The following is a 19,788-nucleotide window of genomic DNA, read 5'->3' as shown; positions in this document are numbered from 1 at the left end:
CTATTAGTAAATAGATGTTAAAATGTCGAAAAGGTTAAATTTAATTAATGAAAGTGTAAGTATTCTAAAATGAGATCAAAAGTAAATTTGTATCAGCAGAGAGTATACTTATACAATTTGACTTTAAATAAAAAACATAGAGACAAAAATTCACATACATGTATGAAATACACAAAACAATAAATATACACTTCTGTTTGTATTTTTAATTCCACAGATTGGTAAATAGTTACTACTAGATAGTAGAAGAAGAAGTTAGTAGAAGCATGGACCCAATATACTCTAGAGTATATTGGGTCCATGGTAGAAGAGAGTATTGAATATTATAAGAAAAATCGAAGTAGGTATATAGGGTGTAATCGTTAAGTGTGCACAAGCGATTATTCCGTAACTATTGCAGATATCAAAAAACTTTAAACTGAAATCGAAAGTAACTACTTAACCTACTGAGTAAAATGACCATAATAAATTTTTAAAAATAAAACGATAAATATCCAAAAAATACTAATATTATAAATGCGAAAGTAACTCTGTCTGTCTGTTACTCAATCACGCCTTAACTACTGAACCAATTTGCATGAAATTTGGTATAGAGATATTTTGATACCCGAGAAAGGACATAGGATAGGTTTTATCCCGGAAATCCCACGGGAACGGGAACTATGCAGGTTTTTCTTTGACTGCGCGGGCGATGCCGCGGGTGGAAAGCTAGTTTTTAAAAATAAAACGATAAATATCCAAAAATGTTACATTAAACGCTCCCATACATTTGATTTCCCATACATTTTGTATTCATAGCAGATTTTAGATTTTCGAAATGACGTTCTCATTGTGCAATACAATGACTAATGAGGAGATCTATTTAAAGTTTCATAATGAACTTCCCTTCAAATTTGCGAAGTTATTAAAGCAGAAAACCAAAAAAAGAAAAAGAAAGCTAAAATCTTTCACATTAAAAATGTATATGGGATATTCATATTTCATATATCTACTGAATGTATGGGAGGGTTTAAAGATAATTTTTTTGACATCTATGTGGAAATAAATTAAAATCTAAAATTATTTTCCTTCGTCACAGTCGAATAATCTCGAGGATTAGGATTTTTTTCAGCTGTCGTATGATAAAACGACACATAAAATCCATAAAATGCTTACGAATATCAGCGAACTCTTACAAAGTTCTAAACTTCGATCTTTCTTATAGATACCTACCATCGATAAAGCTCAAGTTTGTGAGATTTGTAGATACGATATTTCACAATACATTTACAACTGAATTGCTTCAATATTGGCATTATTCCTATTTCTTTTAAATTAAATACCAAATGTTTGATAATTTTTGCACACAAACCGCCAAAATTGTGTTTGCATCACATACCTAAATCGTCTTTTGATTCTGCTCCTCTTTTAAGACTTAAGACTTCCACACTCAGTTAAAGGCTATAATTTAGATATTATTATTATATTTTCAACGTATCCCTTAATATTTTCTATCAATCCGCGTTAAATAAAGCAAATGGCAAAGTCAAAAGTTTTCGAAAGTAACGGATTTTCATTGAAATAAGTGGTTACCTATCTACCAAATAAGTAACGTTCCGTAAGTACTGCAGGTAACTAGTTAGTTAGAACATAAGATATATGAATTTCAATTTCTCGGAAGATTATAGACACGCCCACTTTTGAAACACGAATGTTCTGTTTAGGCTCAGATAAAAAATTTCCGACTACAGATCTGATAATCAAATTATCGCTCATGGGTGGTGCCAAGCGCATGATTTTCCATCGATAGATCGTCTTATTATTTCGTAACGGGTAATCTTGATACAGTATATCAGACGTTAGAATGATCCGATACGTAAATCCAATAATCCGCAAATATTTGCGGTGTCTTTATACTTTATCCTCTAATATTCATTTATCTGTTGCGTTGTTTGTTGCAATTTATCCAACCTTTAACTTAGATAACTGGCAAAGAAATTATCTTGACACACGTTTAGATGATATACCTAGGTAGGTACCTGCTAACTAGCAATGGGATACGACTTTGTCCTTTCTTCAATTTCGATTTCCGAGAACATACATAGATAATTGGTATAGTTGGTTTTACATGTTAGTACTAATTTAAAATATGAATAAGTATTTCTCCATAGATTGAATCTACAATAGCTACTAACCTCATAAATAATTAGAAATAGTACCTACTACCTAGTTACCTACCTACTGCAGTTAGATAGGTTATTATGGTGGTTTATTTTTAATGTATGATGTTGGATAATTTATTTCTGTTATTTTCAAATCTACTTTACACATAAAATTACGAACATACAACGCGTTAAAGGCCGTAAAAAGTCTACTTAATTATTTTCAAACGATAACTGATTATATTGGAAACGTCTAGAAACATTAGATTGCAAGGGATTAGTATTTAAAGAATATAAACTATAAAGAAATGATAAACCATGTACCTATTACATACTATCTTTATTTTGCCATAAAACTAACTGCGTCAGAATGAAATTTCTCTTATCTCTCACGAGTTTCTAGGATTTTCCTGAAAGGTATAAGTATTAAAAGTACGAGTAGCGTTTTTTATTAACATATTTACCAACCTATTTTTAAATATTCTAAAATCCACGACACCGTTATCATAATGACACTTACAAACACTTCTGTAATAAAAAGGAGATTTCTAATAAAAATATTTACTACTAGCTTTCCGCCTGCGGCTTCGCCCGCGTTTTCAAAGGAAAACCCGCATAGTTCCCGTTCCCGTGGGATTTCCGGGATAAAACCTAGCCTATGTTACTCGTGGATAATTTAGCTTTCGAATGGTGAAAGAATTTTTAAAATCGGTCCAGTAGTTGTAGTTTATGAGCCTATTCGTTACAATCAAACAAACAAACAAAGTTTTCCTCTTTATAATGTTAGTGTAGATAAGCTTTCCGACCTCTCCATTGCTCGCTAAAAAATCATAGCTTAGGTACTCAAATCCATTTTAAAAATTTGAATATTCTATACGTAATATATGTATTATATCAACAGATATGGATAAAGCGATCGATCATCTAAAATAAATCGTCTCGAATGGATTTAAAACATTTTTGACAGAAGTTTAGAGAGGCGAGCTTAATATGTATGAGTCATTCGGCGCAGTGGTTAGTTGAAAAAAATTGCATTAGGGATATGAGTTTCATGATCAAAATATAATATTATGATGATTTTACCTACAGCGGGCGAGGTCGGGGAAGATAGCTAGTATCTAATTCAATAAGTCTATTCAAAATGAAACACAATAAAAAAGATTTCGATGTAAGTAATTGTAGAGTTCTATGTTATGGCATAAGTATATGGACAAACTGAAATATACGTAAGGTTGAAAAATTAAATAAAATTAACTAGTTTTAGTTTTGTTCTAGTTCAACCCATAATGTAGAATACAACTTCGATGTTTCTATTCTGTTTAGATTTGGGTGCTAGTGCGAACTAGCTGTACTAGCTATTAGGGACCTAATACCTATTATTCTTAATTAGTACTCTTTAAACTTCCCAACTCGATAGCTGAAAAAAACCTACGGTTGCAATAGGTACAAATAAAAAGTGATAAAGAAAAACCTACCGCTAAAGTAGTAGGTATAAGGTAGTACCTAATGAGTAAAAATTAGCATTTTTACACAAATTCTAATTTAGCAGCATTTCCTTATCCTTGAAAACAAATACGGTTAAGTAGGTACATACCTACACGTGTTCTTTCGGAAAGTGACTTGTTTTGTTTACCATCTAACCAGATTATAGTTTGACGGTTGGCGTCTTACACGGGGTATCACAACAAAGCCACACAAAGCGGTATTAAGATAATCTAACAAGTAAATTAATGTTTATCTATAGATATAGCCACTTGAAATTGTTCTGCACGTCTATATAAATGTAATGGGATGTCACCTTTCATTTATTGTGGCCGCTAAGTTCATTGAGATCCGTCGGGAATAACCAACTGTTGAGAATGACCGATGTGAGTCCATTTGTTTGCTGTTTTGCGATTGTCTCGTGGATTTTGTTTTAAGTGTCCTTTATTTAGTTTTAAAGCTTTCAAATGTTTTATTTATATTAATTATTTTAAATAATTGTCGATCAGGAGGCGGGATTCGAGCCCCACTCTTTCGCTCTGCCATTTCTTTTTCAAATTAAAAAATATACTTAGATATTTTTTAAAGCTTTATGGCTCTTAATCCTTCTGTCTTAAAAATAAATAACTAAAAGCAATATTAAAAAAGTATTTTTATTTATTTTAATCACAATTGAATTTTTATTTTAGAGCTAAAAAACTTATGTTTAATTGTAGTTTTACCTACTTCACTTGTTGGACATATTTTCTTATTTTCATTTGCCACATGAACAACACTTAGTAACAGGATATCTATTCTCATTTTTATTTTCATGAACATCACTTACTAAACCAACAACAGAAAGGGCCAGTAGCCATGATAGACCCCTCCCAGCTGCTCCGTCCGGAGCCAGTGTTCACGGACAAGCCGATCAACGCCTACCGGGACTACTCTATCGATGAGTCCGATCCGATAAAGGAACGTGTACGCAGGACATACTATGAAATGCACACTAAGATGACTGTGGATTTAGTGAAGGGTGAGTGATTTTGCTGTCTATAACTATGCACTGGGATAATACCACATTATACCGCAAGTCTTCAGTTATGCGGATAGAAAGTAAAAGAGCGGTGATGAACGCTAGACGTAAAGGGGTGCTTTAGTTCAACTCTAGTATGGATTTTTGGGATTTTTGACCATAATATTATCTATACTAATATTATAAAGCTGAAGAGTTCGTTTGTTTGTTTGAACGCGCTAATCTCGAGAACTACTAATCCGATTTGAAAAATTATTTCGGTGTTGGATAGCCCATTTATCGAGGAAGGCTATAGGCTACATATCATCACGCTAAGACCAACGCGGGTGAAACCGAAACCTGAAATTATATCGATAGGTACCTATTAGTTACTGCACTGTAATATAATCATTCGTATAACTAGTATATACCAAAAATGTATGTAGATACTTTGTAATTAAAAAATATATTGCCAAATGACGATACGAAAGTAATTTACTGCAATAATCGAATTCTAATAATACGAAGGTCGCGAACTAAATTTCGTAAATAATTAATTAGACAAAAGACATAAGTAGATCGTATCTAAAGTTTATTTCCTTTTGTTTTATGGTAAAAAATAGGTACATAATAGATTTATCATTGAAATATACAAGGTTAAAATGGTATTATGCGATCCGAGTACCATTCAAAATCGGAAGCCAATTAATAAAACATTAAGTAGTGCTTTTTTAATAAAGATTCGCATTTTGGTAATAGTTTAGTTTGAAAGGAATAGACACAAGAAATCAATTGATAATAGCAATAACAAGCACACAATCAAGTACATAATCAAAATATTAATGTAGGTACATAAATTCCATAAAAACTATATTTGTACCTATTTGCACTGAACCGACCAACAAGACAGACAAATAGCTATTTTAAGTTTTAACCTTACAGAGAAACGCGAAAAGTGGATGAAGTTCAACCACTTCAAGGCCACAGTCAAGGAGGCTCTCATCAGACTGAACGAGCTGGTCGACGAGTCGGACCCGGACCTGGACCTCCCCAACATCGTGCACGCGTTCCAGACCGCGGAGAGGATACGTGAGGACCATCCGGAGGAGGACTGGTTCCAACTCACTGGTCTTATTCATGACTTGGGCAAGGTACATTCAACCGTAAACTAAACCTTCAATTAAAAGACTAGAACTTCCTTATTAAATTTTTAGAAGTAGATGCACTTTTCCGTTTGCTAAAAATGTATTTAGGTACAACCTTCCTTTTGAATCTCTATCAATTAAAAGTCGCTAAAAATACTTTACGTAGGTAGAAAGTAGTTATAGAGACGGTGAAAATACTTTTGCAATTATTATCGAAATATTTTGAAGAAAATTAAACGTATCCGATGGTATCTCAAAGGAATTGAATTGAAGTTGATCTGAATAATCTTAGCGAAGTAAAAGAGGCTCAATCGATATTGTTACACCTTTCGTTAGACACCCAATAAAAAAAAAACTAAATTTGAAACACAAAACACTTTTTATATTGTTACTAAATGAAACAATCGGCCAACAAAATCACCTGATTAAAACGAAATTTAATTGATAAAAGTGCGAAAATGTTCCATATAAATATGGCGTAGTGGGATGTACCTACCTTATGGCCTTATGAAATTGCCATGTTTATAATAAAATTTATCACGTGGACAAAGGGTCAAGTTTAACACTTGTTTTTGCATGGCTTTTGTTGATTTTATGTCGTTTTTAGTACCCTTATTATCTATATCAACCTATAATTTCAATATTTTTATGACGAATAACAGCTTGTGACATGTGTTTGTTATTGTTATATTCGTTGGAATAAATTACTCTATTTAATTGATTAATTATTCATAATTTTTAAAGGATGCATCATGCATTATCATGTACCGAACGCAGCATGCAATGCAATTTAGTACTTAGTAGAACCCTGTAGTAGCAGAACCCTGTAAATACACCCTACTAGCTGTGTCGCGTAGTTTCACCCACGGATGAACCCGTATTATAGAAAAATGCAAATTTTTCTATACCTCATGTGTCAATATGCTATGTCTCTCAGTTTCATCAAAATCAGTCGTTTTCGTGAGAAATAGTAACAAAAATACATTCATACATCGATACTCACAAACTTTAGCATTTATAATTTGAGTAGGATATTCTCAAAGTAAACTCAAACATCCTATAGATTTTTCAGTAGGAATATAGATTCTACTCCACTTAACATGTAAACCTACCTACGTATATAATTTTGCACATAGATAATGGCATTGTACGGCGAGCCCCAATGGTGCGTGGTGGGAGACACCTTCGCCGTGGGCTGCAAATGGGCTGAGTCCATCGTGTACGGCCTGGACAGCTTCAAGGACAACCCTGATACTTACAATCCTAAGTACAAGTATGTACAAGAATTCAATGTTGATACGATAATTCAACATGCATATTAAACCTAAACCTTATGAAGTTAATATTGGATTCGTTCTGACTCAACGCAGATTTAACACAACCTATAGTTTTTTGTTTAACAATAATCAAACTTTTATATTTAAGTGGGGTGCCTTTGCATCGATGTTATAATGTTATACCGCAAAAACAAATTTTACTGAGTTTTATTTTATTTCGTTTTTGAGCTACCGCTCCGCTCCAATGCGATGCTCACATTCGTAAGATAGCATTTGTTTTGTACCTGCTTGCTTAATTGTCAACATAATAATGTACAAAATACTTATGCAGACTATTATACATTATTTACACTAATTTCTAATAACCTTATTCCAAGCTGAAAAAAGCTCTATTTAATGTTATATCTACAGCACCCTTTACGGCATGTACAAGCCGAACTGCGGTATCGACAACGTGCTGATCTCTTGGAGCCACGACGAATACCTCTACCAGTTCCTGAAGCATAACAAATCGACTCTGCCTGAAAAGGGTCTGCTTATGATCAGGTATGTCATGTGATACTCTTTGGAACATTTTTTTATATACTCTTAGGGAAAAGCTAAAACGAAGGCATAAATAAGGTACCTATGCCCGATTTCACCAATAACCCCTAAACAGTCTCCTAAGTAAGGGTTCCTTAGTTTAAGGGACCCTTCAAATTATTACCTAACCTAACGATTTAGGTGACACTTATCTGTCGGTGAAAGCAAATTTTACGTTAGGTATCCCCTAAATTGACTTAGGTGACACTTAAATTTTACGGGTTGTTGGTGAAATCGGGCACTATCCCTACTAATATTATAAATACGAAAGTAACTCTGTCTGTCTGTCTGTTACTCAATCACGCTTAAACTACTGAACCAATTTGCATGAAATTTGGTATGGAGATATTTTGACACCCGAGAAAGGACATAGGCTACCTTTTATTGCGAAGTATGTACCACGGGCGAAGCCGTGGCGGACCTCTAGTATAATATAAATGTCGCAATCAAATTGTATAATCTCGCCGTTTACAAAAGCTCGGTATTTTGTAATATGTCGAGAATTCGTAATCAGAATTTTTTCGTTTGGATAAGGGGGTGGGAAGAAATAGGAGCCCCGCGAAGTGGGGCTCCGTCTGGTCGCGACCGTCTCTTTGTAGAATTTTGTAAAAAGTAAATCCTCAGCATTTTACAAAATGCCGAGCATATTTTGTAAACGGCGAAATAATGCAATTTGCCAGCGACATGAACAATATAATAAAATTTGTACATTGCTAAATTGAATCCAAAGCTTTGTTAACGTACAACCATAATTTGAAACAGAATTTTGAAAACGTGTATTTTTGCAGTACCTACTGAAAGGTTCAAGCTTTAAGATCCCTTTTAATTGTTTTTACATTATGTATTTTACAGGTACCACTCCTTCTACCCGTGGCACAGTGGTGGTGAATACCAGCACCTCAACAGCGAAAAGGACAAGGAAACCATGAAATGGTGCAAGGAGTTCAAGTGAGTTTCAGTTCTTAATTAAAACAACTGAAAAATGCAGTTCGTATTAATTTGTTTAGTAGTTACGAACTTTCGATTTGGGTAAGTAATTATTTCTGGGGGAATTTAATAATGTTTCAAATTTAATAATTCTTGATTTTATAAATTATCTTTATATTTTGTCAGATGCGTATACTTGGTTTAATTGAGCAACAAACACGAGATACAAAGTTGCTTCCTATTTAATTTCTCATAAATCAGTTCCAATGATACCATCCAGTCTTCTGTCTATTTATAAGCCAAGTAATTGATGCTTATGTAAGGTTGGCGAACCAATAAATTATGATGTGCTTTTATTTGATAGTGAGGTCAAGTTTAAAAAATGATGCAATTTTACGAAAAAATTTTCAATTAGTAACTATCTAAAAGCTCAAAAGCTCGATCTTCAACTTTTTCATTCGACATTTACTAGGGGTTTATTTTTCAATCATTGGTATATAATAAATAATTAGCTGCTTATATTTTAACAGCTTATCATTAAAATTGGGGGGAAAATGAATGTTTGTAACCCTAGTACCAATTGAGAGGAACACGTGTGGCCCTGAAGTCAATTAACAATCAACATTTAACTCTAATGTATGTCACCTTTTTACATCGCGAGACCATATCACGTGATGCCAATTATTGAGACGAGACCTTATCATCGTAGATTTAAAACAATTTTTCAAATGATGTTTTTCATTAATTCTTCTTTATGCTTCTAGTGACTATAGTGCCTTAAATTATAAGCACTTTGTTTCCTCCATGCCACATACCCTTTTTATTTATTATTTTCAAGTCAACCTATCCGTTGCTATTTGAGCTTTTTCAAAAAGCTCTCGCGATCTTGTTCGTTTTAATAATCTATTCTTGATCATAATTATTGTATATACTTACTTAGTTTCTACAATTCTGTATTTAATAAACTTGACTCTCCTTATCCAGTCATTAACTTATTACGCGAAAAGACTCATTTTAAATTAAATCTAGCATTTTTAATCTAGCATTATAAGATAAGTTACTCTCTCTTATATTTTAACCTTTTTTATTTCAGCAAATACGATCTGTACACCAAGTGCGAGACGATTCCCGACATCGAAGCCCTCTGGCCCTACTATGAGAAGCTGATTGAAAAATACATTCCCGGAGTATGTGAATGGTGAAAACTTGGACAAATAAACAAACGCACATTTAGAAAATAAAAAAATGTATAAATATCGAATATAGCAATATCCTCTATTTATTTTTATATAATAAAACGTATGCATATTTATATCGATTTTAATCACTTGTTTATTCTGTAGTGATAGGTATGTTAATAATTAAATGAAATTGCAATTTACATACATAATATTATAAACTGTTTTTTGATTGCTCGACTTCACTGTCCACATGTTATAATATGGAGAAAGCCTACCTTAAAAAGTGCCTATACTTACGAAGTAACTATTCTCTAATCTGTGCCTATACTTTTAACACAACATAAAAGTGTTTGACACATAAATATAGACTTAGACTGATATTTTATGTAGATCACGGATTTGTAGATTTAATAAAATTATATGGACAATATTTTGTTTCATTTCATACTTTATAAGATGTCAATTTACCTAATTCAGAGGTTCCCAATCTTTTTCAGTTTGATGTTATAATTATTATTTAACATAAGTTTTATATTAATTGACAAAACGATTTGTAGTCTAATTTTAGTTTAGGTACCGTGGAATAAAGACTGAGTTATAGTAATGTCAGCACACATACTCATTTTATTGTTAAACAATATTATGTTATTGCTGTAATCTGTTATCTTAAATAATAAAATTAATATAAACAAAACTGTATCGAAAGGTTTTGCGTCTGTATAGTTTATCTAAATATTGGCAAAGACCTTGGACTCTATTTAATATGTTTATTATAGAATTGGAGAGTGTGGGTAATAGTGTAGATGCACGAAATGGTAACAAACTTACACGAACAACTTAGATCGTTGAAGTATGTAAGTATACAGTATAGTAAAACAAAATAACAATTAATCGTAGGTATTGAATAGTAGTCCCTATGTGTTTAAATTTTATACTCAAACGATGTACAATGTATAAACAGGCACAACTTGTCAGAAGTATGAGCAGATTATGAGAATAATTCTTGAAAAGAAACAGGTAATAATTGCTAATGAGATAAGCCTTTTCAATGTTCGTTCCAAGTAAATGCGTAATTGCATAGATCAATGCTCAACTTAAAACAATACGTTAGAAAAAAAACAATACATAGGTACCCCTAATTTTATCTCTAGCACTTAAGAATTTAGCCATCGATAAGGCTGACTTTGAAAAATTTGCCATAGCTCCTCTTCTCGGACAATGATAACATTAGAGCCTGACCCCTTTTGATAATAATTTTAACGGCTTATAAAACAAGATGCTCTGCGGAAAGGTTTCAGTCTTACTTTTCTCTCCAAGGGATAAAATTATCAATTATGAGGGATAGAACTAAAGTGAGTAAACTTAATTTTATAATATTGGTTTATTTCTGAAAACAATTGTGCAAAAGTGAATATTTTAATGACTTGATAGTACCTAATTGTGAGTGCCAAAATGGATCATCCAGCGTCTGATTTTTTTATGGATTTAGAAGTCGTCAAATTGCCGTATTATGTATGTAAAAATGGTGTTTTTTGTATTTTTTTAAATATCAGTTAAAATGTATGGTTTTATTGTGAATTTTTTATACCAGCAATGATAATAATTATCTTTATTAAAATGTTTAAATGTTTAAGTGATCTGTTGTGTCAAATAAATAATAATGTAGGTACATTGTACAGTTGGCTCTCGTTAATTACGAAACATAAGGGACTCCTTCAATATAAAATTATTGAGTGTTGATCATAAGCATGCATTGATTTAGTGCGAAATATTATTATATTTCAATCATAAAAACAATAGTTTTTATAAAAAAAATCGTAATAACTGAATAGTAGAAGGGTTTGAATCATTACAATTTCGAATTAAATTACTTAACGAGAGGCCACTGTTATATCAAAATCTATAGATAAGTCTATGTTATGAAATAGAGTACCTACCTAGGTATATTTTAGTGATAATTATATTTTATCTCTAACCCCAAGTATTCACCCGCGCACTTTAAACGTACAGAAACTTTCAACTCTAGGGATAATTTTTTTGCAAAAAAGTTTGACCCTGGTTCTGCACACATACAGACTTTCGCATTTATAATATTAGTATAGATACTCGCAACGCATTGCCGTCTTACTTGGCCATCTATCCTGCTAATCGACATATGAATATCATAAACGCGAAAGTTTGTAAGAACGTACTTATAGGTGTTTCTTTGGAAGTTATGAAGAAAGCTTTTATGTAAAAGCTTTATAAATACTTCGTTATTCCTTTGAGATAACCGCGGGTGAAACCTCGGATCACAACAACTTTCTAATAAAAAACGCATATTATAATACAACAGTTTTTTTTCCACACACTTAAAACACAGCTCAAACTCCACAGGAACCCGTCAGCATGGTGGACCCGTCGCTGCTCCTCCGCCCAGAGGCAGTGTACGAAGACAAACCGGTGACAGCCTTCCGCGACTACACTATAGATGACAAGGATCCCATCAGGGAGCGTGTGCGCAGGACGTATTACACCATGCACACTAATATGACGTATGAGTTTGTTCAATGTAAGTGTACACATGTGGTTTAACTGAGCATAGTTCGATATTATTTTTGGGCGTTTTCCTTGAGGTATTTAATAGACGAATCAAAATTGTCCACCAGCTAAAATGGCTAAATGGCTGAACTTCAACCACTTCAAAGCGACCATGAAGGAGGCGCTATACAAGATGAACGAGCTGGTCGACGAGTCGGACCCGGATCTGGACCTGCCCAACATCGTGCACGCGTTCCAGACCGCGGAGAGGATCCGACAGGACCATCCTGATGAGGACTGGTTCCATCTAATTGGACTTATACATGATGTTGGCAAGGTATGTTTCTTTTTTGGCGGCGTTCGTGTTGATTTTATTTTGTTGTAGTCTGTAGACTTGAAGATCTTGGAGTTAACTTTGATAAGTTGTCATTAGTAAAAGTGGCATTTTCCTCATTTTGTTAATTTAGAGAGCTTATAGTACCTATTAACTATTAGAACTTAAAACATACAACACATACTTTTACATCCCTGGCCAAAAATAATACCCAAACGAATACTTTATGAGCTTTTATAATTCAGGAAGGCTGAATATATACGTTCATCATTATAAAGAGAAAAATTCCGAAATAATGAGCTACAAATAATTATATAACATGTTTAATTGTTTAGGTGATGGCATTCTATGACGAGCCCCAATGGTGCGTGGTGGGAGACACGTTCCCTGTTGGTTGCAAGTGGGGCAAGCACATCGTGTACGGAGACGACAGCTTTAAGGGCAACCCAGATACCTACAACCCTAAATATAAGTAAGTACTCTCAATACCTACTCGCAAGTCTATGTAGGAAAGTTCTGAAAGGTTTTGATTCCTTTTGAACTACATAGGTAGTCAATTTTGGTGGGGAATGTTCTGTATGTTGGTATGTTTTTTATTAATTATCTTTAACCAATTGGTAAGTTATTGATGTTAATGTTTTAAATCAGATTGTATTTTCCACAAAGGTCAACAAAAACAAAGTGGGATCATTTTATATCATACGAGATGTACTTTTCTGGAAAAATACAAAACGGCTATGAATTATTGGTATATTAATATATTCAAGAATATTAACCGTAAATATTCCCTTTCAGTACGGAAAACGGTATCTACCAGCCAAAATGCGGAATCGAAAACCTCACAATGTCTTGGGGTCACGATGAGTATCTCTACCGGGTTTTGGTCCACAATAATTCCAAGTTTCCCAAAGAAGGTCTATGGATGATCAGGTACGAATAAAATTTTGTAATTATTTACCTACATAGATTTTAACGATATTTATGAACTGTTTTTCTTGATATCCCTATCGTTCTGTTACATCCAAAACGTTAAAAACCACGTAAATGTAAATTTTTTATTTGTAAAAATCAACTTTAGACTTTTAAATCAACGACGAGCAACGATCGCGATAATTTTGAAAATAAAAAAAACTCAGAAACCATATCGGCTGTAAAACATATTTATTTTATTACAGATATCACTCATTCTATCCTTGGCACGCTGGTGGTGACTACCAGCACCTCGCTAAAGAAGACGACGAAAAAATCAAGAAGGCTGTGACATTGTTCAAGTGAGTTTTTACTTGGTTTTTACCATTACTCTGAACTCCTATTTTCTATAGAAAATACGTTCAATTAGTTGTTAGTCATAATAATGCCACTAATCATCCTTAACTTAAGATGTCTTAGTCTTAAGAAAATTCTATGAGCTAAGAGCTAGCGCGTAAAATAATTGATGGGACTTGGGAGAGACAAAATAGTTGCGGAGACAAAAGTTGCTCTTGTGCCAAAATTACCTACCTTTAAGGTCAGCTTTTTTCTGCTAATTGCTAATTTCTAAAAAATTCTTTCTTTTTCAGTCAATACGACTTATACACAAAGTGCACTGTGGTTCCCGACATCGAAGCCCTGTGGCCCTACTATGAAGGTCTTATTGAAAAATATATTCCCAGTGTGCTCGAGTGGTGAATAAACATTAAAAGACAGAACGTGTAAAATGTAGTTTGTGCAATTTTTTGGTCAAGCTCGATGATCGTGTCGCCGCCTCTTAAGTCTATCTTAATATGGCAATTAATTAATTTGTATATAATTTGTTAATTTATAAGAATTCTTGGATATGACTTTGTAAATATTAATTTAGGCAAATAAATATTCATATTTTTTCATATTGTTTTGTTTTTTTCTGAGGAGCACCTTTTTGACCTACACTATCGATAATTGGATTGAACTTTTGCTTCAAATACATAATATACGATATTATGACCATATAAATACATATAATAATAAACAACTCATTATTACAAACAATTAATAACATCAGCTATGATTTGAATAAAGACGAGAATAAAATATTATATCTTTACCTAAAAATAATATAAACAGGAAATGATTGTAAATTTATAAAGAATAAGTAGAAAAAAATGCCATAAAACCAAAAAATATAAATTCAGGAAATGATTGATTTTTTTTTGTCTGGGTTTGTTTTTACGACTTATTTCATAATATACCAATGACCGAATTTAAGTTTTACATGCAATTTATATACATACAGGCTAAGCATACAGGCTTTAGCAATATATTAATAGGCATAGACAATATTTTTTTCTATCCTGGGTCAACTCGAGCAAAACCGGGTCAAGCAGCTAGTTTTAATATTAATGTAACATCAAATAAAATTGAGTATAGTGGTGATAACCTTAGCCTTATCATGTTCTGACATAATTGCTTTAATTATTTTATTGCAAAATGATTTGCTGATTCTAACCCTCAATACACACGTCATTAACTTGTTGATAGCAGAGGTCTGCGGTCAATGCCATAATAGTTTAGGAAAAATTAAAAAAAATTATAATATGACTTTTCATAATAATTTGTTGATTACCTAACACTTGCCTAACACAATAGACACTTGGATTTTTCCATGACTAGTTATTTTTTTCTCTAAAATTACATTTGGATTAAACCCGGCACAAATTTTGTCAATAATTTCGTCCGTACTTTAAAAGGTCACTCTAGGATGTTTTTTGTTGCTGACTACATACACAATGTAATTATTATTATTTATTTATTTATTCAATTTAATACACACAACAGGCCACGATCTTGCCGGGTCCATAGGCGCCACATCAATTTTACGAGCAGATCGCAGCCCAACAAAATGTGTACAATTACAATACTAAAATGGGATACATATTAATGAATAATGTAAGTATAGTGTGTAAGTGTAAACAGTAGAGCATTGAGAAAGGCACTTAATATATTGATTGAAGTTCGACATTACTATAGTGGTCGACGCAAACGGGCCACCGGTCACAGCCACTGGTGGCCAGCGACAGCAACTTAATGTAACACATTTAAAAAAAAGTGGCTATGGTCAGTGGCTCGTTTTGCGCCGACTCTTAAACTCAGGTTTGATCTTTTGAGGAATGGCATATCAATAAAACAACCAAATTCGATAAATCAGGAACTTTATTTAAGCTATATTTACAGAAATATAATTATCAGAAAATATATACTCTATAGCTTCAACAACCAGATACAATGCAAAATAATTATAATCGTTTTTATAACAATGGTGTCGCAATTGTGTCCATAGAATACAAGACTAGAATGTTCTAGATACATATTGACATTCCAAATTCAATTATTTTTTTTTATCTATGGTCACAAAATTGTTTACCACAGTACATAAAATTCGCAAATCACTAATTCCATACGAAGGCTTTTTTATTCTCTATTTTAAAACGCGTACAGCTGGTGCTATGCGTCTCTAACACTCGCGAAGGCCAGAATTTATTTAGATATATAATATAACTATAAAAAACTGACTGGTTCTTGGAGCATATCAGTTCAAATAGGGGGCTATTTGATGTATTTTTTTTTTATATTTTAAATCATTGGTTTGTATCATAGTTCATAATATACAAGGAAGACAAACGTCTACATGATTGGAGGTGATAATTCATATTATGTGTGCTTTTAGGGTATTTTACAGTGGCGATATTTATCGTTGACATGAAAATAGGGAGTATAGAAAAACAACTGTTTAACTTTTTTTGTTCTACCCTCATATTTATGAAATATCATAAGATATTTGAATTATGTTTTAGAATAAGATTGTTATATCATCGAATAGAAACTGTTAGTGCCATTACTTATCGACTTTAAATAGAAATAACACATGTGAGATTCATGCCACTACGAAGTTGTGGATTCTGAACCGTATTACATTACGCTAAGGTTCATTTTACTTCAAAAATCTTGGTACGTGAATATTTATTTAATATATAAATTTGTATACATACGAATTACCAATACTCTCACATAAATAGACACCGAAGTACATCATTCAAGAATATATTTATATACGTTACACGTCTCACTTATGACGTCATCAAAATGGCGGACGATCAGTTATATTTTAAATACAATTGTTTGAAAAGAAAAAGATGACAACCACTTTATTATTGTCAATAAAGTTATAATCTTTTTTGTACAATTAAAAAATTATCATTTTTCATTTGTGATTCTCTGAATAAGGATTATTTATCAAGTCCGCCATTTTGGAATAACATCATCTAGAAGCACTTAATGCAAAAACTATTAGACCATAAACATATTTAGTCTATATCGACATCACAATGATATCTGAGGCTGTCAACATTTTTCACCAAACATCCAATTTTTAATTTCCTCATTTTCTTCTCCAAGAAAATGGAAGAAAATGTAGAAAAATAATCTTAAGTTTTGTTAGTTACCTATAGACTAAATTAATAAATTTATAGAATTCCATTCTTAAAATGGGCAACAAGTTATGTTTTCAATACTTCTCCATCGTTAAAAAATTTATGTAAAATATTGTCAAAAAGGTTGGCAACCCCAGAATCTCTCAACCCTACGATGTTAGTAAACCTATCAATCAGTCTTTATCACGGAAAGACGGGATTCAATTCCTTAACACGTACACAACACCAAAAGGCCAGTCAAAGGCATACAATTTTACTTTTTAACCCTATTGAATAAATATGCAAACTACCCTCATTTATTAGGGATTAACATATTTATGTTTTTCGCAGATTAGATATCAATTTTATATAGTCTGCCTCAATGCATATTTTCATTGGCGAAAAAAGCCTATTTTAAATTTAAACGGCTTAAATATTGTAGCACCGAATATGTTCAGGAAAAAATCTATAGATCGATTAACTAAAGCGATATATTTCTTCAAACTTCATAAATGCACTAAATGGAATGTTAAATACCACATCTTTTAGAATTTTCTTAATAATGTCAGTTGTATTATTTCTGTCTCTGTCACGCCCATAAACATACATATTCGTGTTGAAGCGAGATAGTAATACTTAGCTTCGTTTACATATACACTAATTCATATTGTCGCGTTTAATATCAATATTAAAGCGTTAGTTAATCATTCTATAGTACAAAAAAAAGATACTTATTTCCATTAGAATATCACTGTCAATTCCTTTTCACAGACAAATTAAGAACAACCTAAATAATAATTGACGGCAGTAAAGCCATTAGTGATATTAAAACAGTACTTCAATATTCTGGAAGAAAAACTAGCATCATCTACCATACAACTGCACATACATACATTTCGAGACGTACAAACACAAAAACACACATATTTTAACATAACCTACAAATCTGGTCCGCTTAAACATATTTTGGACCTTGGAAATGCATAGAGAAGCTAATAAATAACAACCAAATAATAATAAGTAAATAGGTGTAGATAGGTTGCCAACACAACATTGGATCTTCAAAAACGATTAGACGTCAAAAAGAGATGGCATGATTCAACTATCTTGAGCGAAAAAGAGACAACTGTCAATCTGGCTAATTAGCCACATTTCTATCTACACCTTTTTACTTATTATTGGTTTAATTAAGACTGTTAAGTCTCGAAGTGCTTGTATATGCTGGTGACGTAGGCCATCACTTGCTGCCAGTCTGGGCGCTCTTGTTGAATCATGTCTTGAATGTTCTAGAACAAATAAAAATTTGTTACAACGCCATCTAGTTACGGGTCAAGCAAACTTAATGTTGTTTGTATGAAATTATTGTTTATGGTATTTCTGATGTAAATGAATGTAACAATATTTAACACTTCATTCGTTTCAAAATGAGTATTGGCGTAGAATGTGAAACATGCCAGTTATTTATGGGACCACCATACAAAATATATGTATTTATTACAAAATTTTCGAAAAAAAAAACAATAATCTAAATCTAAAAAGCTATAAAAAATTGTACCAGGATAACATAGATAGTCAATTCATAGGTATAAAAAAGTAGTGTCAAAAATTACTAGGCTACCATAAACAGTAAAGAGACTTACCAGCGTAGTGGGTATCCCAACTGACTCAGCGGCTGCGAAAGCCACCGAGAAGTTTGTCCGCTTGTCGTTTGGCGTTAATGACGGGTACGGGATTCGAGTCTCGCCGAGGTACGAGTGTAGTAACGCGCATAGTGCTAGGCCATCGTTCCAGGACGAACTGGGAGAAAAAATAGGTCAAATGCTTTAAATGTTTCAATAAGTACATTGATAAACGTCGGAATTTAAATCGAAATTTGGTTATTCATATTCAATAGTTATTAGTTTAGTCTGTCTTGTGTGACTTATCTAGACACGCGGCAGCGTGTCAAGCCGAGTTCAAGCGAAGAGAACTGGCGAGCAGCAGCCGTGTGTATATTTACACGAACCATTTCGAGCCACTTTTCACCCCCTTATAACTCGAAAACTATTTAAGTTAAATAAACCAAATTTGGTACATATCAAGAGGACCTCAAGATAAACAAGAACCTTAAATTTCATAAATACAGATTAAACAGTTGCGTAGATATTAATATCCAAAAATCGCAATTTTTAAGACTGACTGACTTATAGACATATACAAAACCTAACCCACTTCCAGATGACCTAGAAAGTTCAAATTTTGTAATCAACTAGGTAATAGTGAGTGTACAAAGGAAAAAATCAGAAAATACTGAATTTCTTTGTATTTAATTTTTTTTTCAATGACATAAATTTTGTTTGTATGGAAAAATGGAAAAGTTTAAAAAAAAGAAAATAGTATATTCACCTTACTAGTCTTAAAAAATAGATCAAAACTAATCAGTGGCCGAAAAAAATTTTGAAATCCATCAATAAATGACTGAGATATAGATTATTGAAGTTTACATATTTTAGGACGAAACATCTGTAGATTCGAAGCGCCTCTGACATCACACTCACTCGCGCTAGTATCGCTAGGGCGGATTACTTCGATTGCATGATTTCTTTATTCAAAACTGTTATTAAACGTAAAATAAAAGAAAATTGTAATAAAAATATTGCCTTTATTGCTCATACAGTTAAAAATAATATATTATAATTTTACATATTCACATTTATTTATTCTTTATTTATGAGTGTTTAGTTTAGTTTTAATTTCAGTGTAAATAAATAAATAAATAAATAAAATCTTTATTTTGCT

The 19,788-nt window shown here is 32.5% G+C and overlaps 3 protein-coding genes across 5 annotated transcripts in view; 2 read left to right on the top strand and 1 right to left on the bottom strand.

The window, feature by feature from the left end:
- The first annotated feature begins 3,934 nt into the window (after positions 1–3,934).
- Positions 3,935–10,160, top strand: LOC123700527 (inositol oxygenase-like). Its single transcript, XM_045647765.1, has 7 exons — positions 3,935–4,009; positions 4,464–4,641; positions 5,563–5,771; positions 6,902–7,038; positions 7,454–7,588; positions 8,477–8,572; positions 9,645–10,160. The coding sequence occupies exons 1-7, from the start codon at positions 4,001–4,003 to the stop codon at positions 9,751–9,753; spliced, it is 873 nt and encodes a 290-aa protein (XP_045503721.1). The 5' UTR covers positions 3,935–4,000; the 3' UTR covers positions 9,754–10,160.
- An 823-nt stretch (positions 10,161–10,983) lies between these two features.
- On the top strand, positions 10,984–14,451 carry LOC123700459 (inositol oxygenase-like). Of its 2 annotated transcripts, none has more exons than XM_045647671.1 (7): positions 10,984–11,084; positions 12,109–12,283; positions 12,381–12,589; positions 12,922–13,058; positions 13,382–13,516; positions 13,762–13,857; positions 14,146–14,451. In XM_045647671.1, exons 1-7 carry the CDS (start codon positions 11,067–11,069, stop codon positions 14,252–14,254), a joined length of 879 nt encoding a protein of 292 aa, XP_045503627.1. In that variant the 5' UTR covers positions 10,984–11,066; the 3' UTR covers positions 14,255–14,451. The 2 variants fall into 2 exon arrangements, with proteins under 2 accessions (XP_045503627.1, XP_045503626.1); XM_045647670.1 differs by having other exon boundaries at positions 11,042–11,244.
- A 1,285-nt stretch (positions 14,452–15,736) lies between these two features.
- LOC123700570 (cytospin-A-like) overlaps positions 15,737–19,788 on the bottom strand; it is a 62,331-nt gene continuing 58,279 nt past the window's right edge. For both annotated transcript variants that reach the window (XM_045647825.1, XM_045647826.1), the window contains 2 exons: positions 18,651–18,807; positions 15,737–18,296 (listed from right to left, as the gene is read on the bottom strand). In XM_045647825.1, coding sequence (XP_045503781.1) covers positions 18,207–18,296; positions 18,651–18,807 — 247 coding nt within the window. In that variant the 3' untranslated portion in view covers positions 15,737–18,206. The remainder of the gene's footprint in view (positions 18,297–18,650; positions 18,808–19,788) is intronic.

Source organism: Colias croceus, chromosome 19 (assembly GCF_905220415.1).
Source record: "Colias croceus chromosome 19, ilColCroc2.1".
Classification (NCBI taxonomy): Eukaryota; Metazoa; Arthropoda; class Insecta; order Lepidoptera; family Pieridae; genus Colias; species Colias croceus.
This window is presented reverse-complemented; position numbering and strand designations above follow the sequence as displayed.

Excerpts from the sequence above, each read along its gene's own strand:
- LOC123700527 (XM_045647765.1), top strand. Across the intron at positions 4,642-5,562 it reads GACTGTGGATTTAGTGAAGG|AGAAACGCGAAAAGTGGATG; the intron begins GTGAGTGATTTT and ends TTAACCTTACAG. Across the intron at positions 5,772-6,901 it reads TTATTCATGACTTGGGCAAG|ATAATGGCATTGTACGGCGA; the intron begins GTACATTCAACC and ends TTTTGCACATAG.
- LOC123700459 (XM_045647670.1), top strand. The coding sequence starts at position 11,185 with ATGGATCATCCAGCGTCTGATTTTTTTATGGATTTAGAAGTCGTCAAA. Across the intron at positions 13,059-13,381 it reads ACCTACAACCCTAAATATAA|TACGGAAAACGGTATCTACC; the intron begins GTAAGTACTCTC and ends ATTCCCTTTCAG. Across the intron at positions 13,517-13,761 it reads GAAGGTCTATGGATGATCAG|ATATCACTCATTCTATCCTT; the intron begins GTACGAATAAAA and ends ATTTTATTACAG.